Source organism: Scylla paramamosain, chromosome 37 (genome assembly GCF_035594125.1).
Source record: "Scylla paramamosain isolate STU-SP2022 chromosome 37, ASM3559412v1, whole genome shotgun sequence".
NCBI classification, from domain to species: Eukaryota; Metazoa; Arthropoda; class Malacostraca; order Decapoda; family Portunidae; genus Scylla; species Scylla paramamosain.
Window position 1 is genome coordinate 1,665,908 of NC_087187.1, and position 6,593 is coordinate 1,672,500.

Consider the following 6,593-nt stretch of genomic DNA (forward strand, 5'->3'; position numbering starts at 1 on the left):
AACCGTAAAAATGCTCTTAAAAACCTGTGTAACTTCAACTATATAGACCCTTCTGAAAGTAGTGGAGGTGTGGCGCAGAAATGTTTCAGAATGGTCCTTAATCTGTAATGTGTGTGTGTGTGTGTGTGTGTGTTGGAGGTGATGGGACAGTGTGAAAAGCTAATGCAAAATATTACATGACTCAAGTTTACAAAAATTCCTATACTCAAAAACTTTATAAATTCTCGTGGGAAAAGTCTTGATGAGGTGAAAGATTTGTGTGCTTTGAAAGGAACTAAGAAAAAAAAAAAAGAAAGCAAAGAAGAAAGAAAGAAGAATTAAAGTAAGAAAAAAAAGAAAGAAAACCACAAACTCCAGAAAAGTATCAAGTTTTAATGCATCAAAAACTCTGACATTTGACGAGAGGGTGTGCGTGGTTGTAATGTACACTAGGCTACGTATCTAGGTACAAAACTGACCCAAGACCGGAATGTTATCTCCAGCAAGACGTTTATGCTTCCTGCTGCCGTGTTTGGGGTTCCTGTGTGTCCTGCAGCACCCATCTCTGCGCCTCCAGCAACAAGGTACAAAGGGCAGTGATGTAGATAGTGCCCAGTGTGTGGTTGTTAGCTAGTTGTGTGAACGAGTGAATGAGCGAGACTTGTGTGAGGCATGAATACGTGTATGAGTGAACGAGCTAGGCTTCAGTCATAAGTGTTAAGTGGAAGTGCGCGGCCTGGCGCCGAGAGATCACCTACCTCCAGCCTTCTGTTCACACCTTCTGTGAATAAACACCTGCACTGTTACCTGCGTTTCCTGTGCCCCTGCTGGTCAAGAGTCGAACCCAGTAATGTTTGATGCCTTACAGTTCAGATAATATGGATGTTTTAAAACGCTTTATTTCTCGTAAGGACTGTTTTCAAAGGTCGCAGTGATGGTTAAGTAGGTTCTCGTGTGTGTGTGTTTTTTTTTTTTTTACAATTATACAATACAGAGTGCGTAAAATATTCCTAAATGCTCTTGAAAAGGATGATAACTAAAGATGGAGTTCGTTAAATACCTTTTCTGTTATAAAGTAATTTTCAACTACTTTTTTTTTCCTTTTGCAAAGTAGATATTTCATACGTTTTCATTAAATGCCTTTGGAAACCACGATAAAGCTTGTATATGTTGAAAGCAAAGGTAATTGAATATTTTAAAACGTCTTCTCTCTCATAAGGACTTTGCAAAGGCGACAATGATGGCTAATAGGATTCTCAAGTGTATTGTTTCATATACCACGCGTGAATGCCTCGTAAACCTTCACTGCAGTCGTGGAAACATCCTTGAAAACCAGTGACTTAACTTTCTACTTACAGATCGTCTTCATATTCTGATCATTTTCCCACTTGCAAATTCTCTTCCTCTTCAACATAATTTTCCCGACCATCCAACCCACACCTCTCCCTCTTCCTTTCTTCTTTTTTTTTTTCACTTGCAGATCTTCCCCCTCCTCTTCCTCTTCATCAGCATAGCTTCTCACCATCCCTCTCCTTTTTTTTCTTCATATACAGATCCTCCTCCTCTTCCCTCACAATATGTCATGGCCTCCCCGCCTCCCACACCGGAAGAGAAGGTGCTGGCTGCCTTCCCTCCGTCACGCGCTGCTCGGATGGCAAGTAGCGAGGTGGCAGCTGCAAACTGCCACGGCAGTGTAATTGTATCACAGGCTGAGCAGAGCGTCCGCCGCTACGCTGCAGACAGCACCCGGCGCCGAGGCGTGGCGCGCCGCGACACAAACAAGAGTGTGGGGACGAGGAGGCGTAGGTCATGGACGGCACAGCAGGTGTGAGGGTCCTGAGTGACCCACACAGCCAAACTCCTCTCGGGTGAGGCCCCAACGTGCCAGGCTGCCCACAGTCCTGAGATGCGGCAGGGCGGCCAGGTGGCGGAGCGAGGCCAGGGTGAGGAAAGGCGAGGACGAGCAGAAGCTTAGGATGGAGGTGAGGGCACCGGAGGATACCAGCTGCCGCATGTTGGCGTCCGTCAGGCCGTTCCCCCGCGCCTCTGAGGCCACCACACTGACGTCCAAGGTCTGCAAGCACGACCCCGCCGCCAGCAGTCGCAGGGTGTCCAGCGGCGGCAAGAAATTGAGGACGAGACTCTCCATACTGGGGAAGGCCTGGCAGGGCGCTGCGTCAGGGTGCGCCAGCCAGCAGTCTGTCAGCGTGAGGCGCCGCAGCTCCGGCAGGCCGGCCAACGCAGACACCACGCCACCGCGCAGGTTGAACCCCGTCAGGCCCAGGCCGAGCAGCTGCGGCCCGAGGGCGTCCAGCAGCGGGAACAGCAGGCGCCCCTCCACCTTGGGCGGGGCGGACACAGAGGACGGGAAGTAAGACAGCTGCACGCCTGACAGACGCTCGCACGCGCGCAGAGAACTCAGCGTGTCCTCGCAGTCCAGCTCGATGCACAGTGACACGTCCCTGAGAGCGGGGCACACGCGCGCCGCCTCCAGGACGTCTTGTCTTGAGGCGCGGCCCAGATTGAGGCTCAGCAGACTGAGTGGGCTCGTGGCGCCCGACGGCCCCGCCATCCGAGCGTAACCTCGTACGCAGGCCGCGGTACCGCAGGGCGGGGTGTAGTGGTGCAACCCGGGGAACACGGCGAGCAGCGCCTGGTATAGGGCTGCGGGCAGCCCTGGCAGTGACACGCTGAGTCTGCGCAACGACTCTCTCAGGGGAATGACGGACGGTGTCTCGAGGCGGCCGCCGCGAAGTGCCTCCACCACCTGGTTCGCGGCGCTGAAGGGCAACCCGCACAGCTCCTGCAGCACCTGCGCCTCGCTGTGTCTGCCGCCACACACGTCCAGCTCCTGCAGGGACAGCTGGGATACTTCCTTCAGCACACTGCCGTCCACCACGTCCAGGTTGAGGGAGAGGCTCACCAGGCCGCCCCGGTGCAGCAGCCGCCCCAGCACGGTGCCCTCCACCAGGCTCCCCACGCCGCCCCGCGTCGCCTTCCTCTTGGTCAGTGCCAGCGTGCTGAGTCGCTCCACGGCAAAGTGGTTCTCCACGTAGGCCACGGCGTCCCGCAGCACCTCGTGGGACAGCCCCGTCAAGTCCAGCGGGTACCTGGCCCCAGAGAGGCTGGCGGCGAGGCCCAGCAGCACGGGGGCTCGCCGCGCCCACTCCCCCACCTGGTGGTCGGGGACACTGGTCTCGCGTCCCCCGAGCGTCACCTCCTCCGACACGGTCCTCCAGGCGGTGTCCAGTACGCCCTCCAGCAGCAGGGGCGGCAGGTGTGACCTGAGATAGGAGGCGCAGCGCCGCACGTTGAGCCTCACCGCGGAGCCGTCCAAGGTGGCGGGAACACACCAAGTGGGCACCTGCGCACCGCTCACCTGGGCCTGCGTGGGGGACTCCTCCTGGATAATCCTGCCCTTGGGACCCGCGGGCTGGGGCTGTGTGTGGGCGGCGCCCCAGGGGACTGTCTCCTCGTACCTCAGCGTCACGCCTCCCGCCCTGCCGCCCCGGGGCGCGGCTCTGCCTTCCTGGGCTGATCGCTGTCCAGGAATTGCGTTGTTTACCGAGCAGTGCGTCCTGGAGGCGCCCCTGGGCGCGTGTGGTGATGGCTGAGTGGGCGTATCACGTGTGACATCGCGCTGCGCCCCACGCCGCCCCTGGGAGTAGCTACTAGCGGCTCTTGCCGCCGCGAAACCCACCACGCCTGCCCACTGCAGCAGCCAGCCAGAGGCGGCGGCCTCGCTCAGGGCCTGCAGGGGCGGGGCCGAGGTGGTGATGGTGGTAGTTGTCATCTTTGTTCCTGTAATACAAATAATGATAATGAAGGCCTTGGCGTGAGTCACGTGACAGTGGGTGGCTACAGATGTGTGTGTGTGTGTGTGCAGGTGTCCTACCTTACAGGTGGTGAGCGTCTCGCGACACATGCACAGGGTGCTGTACGTATTGCAGGCAGCGGTGCGCGTCACGCCACAGTGGCTAAGTCACACAGTACTCTCACACAAGTATCAAGAACGAGAACTGCTGTCTCCCTGGTGACCGCACGCGGTGCTTGCTGCTCACTGTGTGGCCTGGCGTGACTGTGGCATGATCTGCCAACACCGCGCTGCCACCCGCCACCTGCCACCCGCCCTCGCACCGCCGCCCTCCCGCCCTCCCGCCTCTCCGCCAACAGGGACATCCCTCACTTCACACATGTCCTCTATTCCCGCCACGCGCTTCCATACACTTCATCGCCACCAACTATAGAACGTGTCTTACAATAGCATCTCTCTCTCTCTCTCTCTCTCTCTCTCTCTCTCTCTCTCTCTCACACACACACCTCGCTGCCCTTCAGCAGGAGGTGTACGTGCGGGTCGTGATGATGGGCCGGGTGACGCAACTCGGGGCGCGCAGCACGTCACTATCAGGCGAGGCAAGGTTATCAGTGCGGGGAGGAACAGTGGAGCGGGTAGGGCGTTCGGGTGTGTCGCCCCAGCACACACACTGGGGCACCGGGTGTGTTTCCCTTAGTAATTGTTGTCCCGGGTTGTCGTCGACTCCTTGCCCCTTGGGTCTTGTCTGAGTTGTCAAGGCTGCCTAATTCCCTGTTGCCATGTGTGTGTGTGTGTGTGTGTGTGTGTGTGTGTGAGCAGCGGTCGAGGGAAGTGACCCAGGGGCTGCCCCGGCACTGTGCGCCCCTCCCCCCCCCACCCCCGTGGTGCCAACACGTACACACCTGCCTCCGACGTTTGATGCCAAGTGAAGCTCTAACTTAGGACTCTCTAAACGTGAAATATTTGACTCTTAAGTAAGTGTTCACCCCTCTTACCCTTCAGCTGAACCTTCGCTGCAACACACACACACACACACACACACACACACACACACATGCTTAAAAATGTATCCATCACCTGAATTCACAAGTGCTTACTAAATTTAGCTTGTTGCAATGGTTTATTTTTCTATTTTTTTATTATTATCTATTTTTTAGGATAACCCTTTTTTAAGGCTTATGGAGTAGGGCTGGCTCACGTGACCGTCTCTCTCCACCAGAGGTCAGCGGGTCTAAAAGTGTAAAGAATGTGTGTGTGTGTGTGTGTGTGTGTGTGTGGTGCGGTGCTTCGTCTGGGCTACCCGGTGTGGGATTGTCGGCCAGGTATGTAGACAGGTAGACAAAGTTTTTTCGGCTTAAATTTATCAAGGCAACTAAACAGCCATTTCATTCCTGTGGGCAGCCTTTTCCAGCATTCAGAGCCTCCGTGGAAAATAAAAAGATGAAGAAAAGGAAAGCATGAACGTAGAAAAAGACAGAATACTTTTCCATTTCCCTCCAGGTTACAGAACTTTATAAAAAAAACTGAAGGACGGAAAGGAAAAGTGTTGGAGAAGAAAATAAAGGGAAGCTTCAAGAATCCATGAGGTTTACACGTGGCAGCTCCTGTAGTGGACATAGAAGAGACAATGAACAGACAGAAGCGACAATGAACAGACGTAATGAGAGAGAGGTGACAATTGAGGGTCGAAAGGCGCAAGGACAGGGTGGGAGGGACATACCGCGAATCCTCAGGTGATGTAACTTAATGAGGCAAGGTGTGCGGTGATAGACAGGTGAATGGTAATGTCTGTTTGTCTGTATGTCTGTATGTCCGTCTGTCTGTCTGTTTGTTTGTTTGTTTGTTTGTTTGTCTGTTTGTCTTTGTATGTTTGTTTGCTGTTGTTTGTTAGTTTGCTTGTCTTTGTTTGTTTGTTTGTTGTGTGGGTGAGTACGTGTAAACACATAGATATATTTGATTGTCTTAATTGTTGTTTGTTTGTTGTTGTTGTTGTTATTGTTGTTGTTGTTGTTGTTGTTGTTGTTGTTGTTATCATTATTATTTGTTTACTTTCTAATGCAGCGTTTCCTTATTTATCTACTTGCAAACTTAAGGTCTCTCTCTCTCTCTCTCTCTCTCTCTCTCTCTCTCTCTCTCTCTCTCTCTCTCTCTCTCTCTCTTTCTTATATGGCTATTTTACGTAATCTGATAAAATGAAGCTTAGTTGTGTGATTGTTATCAAATTGAAGTTCATTTCGTCTTTGTGATAACCAATGACAGAAAATATTATGTATTCTTGTTTATACTGATAGTAGTAGTAGTAGTAGTAGTAGTAGTAGTAGTGTTGAGATGAAGTGTTTAAGTTCCTTCTCTCTCTCTCTCTCTCTCTCTCTCTCTCTCTCTCTCTCTCTCTCTCTCTCTGAGGAAGGTCATGGAGGGGAGAGAGAGAGAGAGAGAGAGAGAGAGAGAGAGAGAGAGAGAGAGAGAGAGAGAGAGAGAGAGAGAGAGAGAGAGAGAGAGTTCACATCTGCGTCAATTTTAAAGTGATAATTCGGGCATGATGACTTTACGCAACACACACACACACACACACACACACACACACACACACACACACGTCTAATTTTAGGTTATAAGAAGCAAGATCTTAATCGGTCAGAAGGACATGAATGTTTACACACACACACACACACACACACACACACACACACACACACACACACACACACACACACACACACACACACACACACACACACACACACACTTAAGTTGAGGGCATTAGAACAGACAGACAAACAGACAGACAGACAGACGTATA

At 52.6% G+C, this 6,593-nt stretch overlaps 1 protein-coding gene across 2 annotated transcripts in view; it reads right to left on the reverse strand.

Annotated features, from left to right (window-relative positions):
* Positions 1–861: 861 nt before the first annotated feature.
* The window catches only part of LOC135091303 (uncharacterized), a 6,616-nt gene continuing 884 nt past the window's right edge, over positions 862–6,593 (reverse strand). Inside the window, exons 1-2 of one of the 2 annotated variants that reach the window (XM_063988809.1) lie at positions 3,875–4,121; positions 862–3,780 (exon numbers count right to left, since the gene is read on the reverse strand). In XM_063988809.1, the coding sequence (XP_063844879.1) occupies positions 1,787–3,772 (1,986 nt within the window). In that variant the 5' untranslated portion in view covers positions 3,773–3,780; positions 3,875–4,121 and the 3' untranslated portion in view covers positions 862–1,786. Of the gene's footprint in view, positions 3,781–3,874; positions 4,122–6,593 lie in introns of those variants that run through there. The other variant, XM_063988808.1, reaches the window with a different exon arrangement.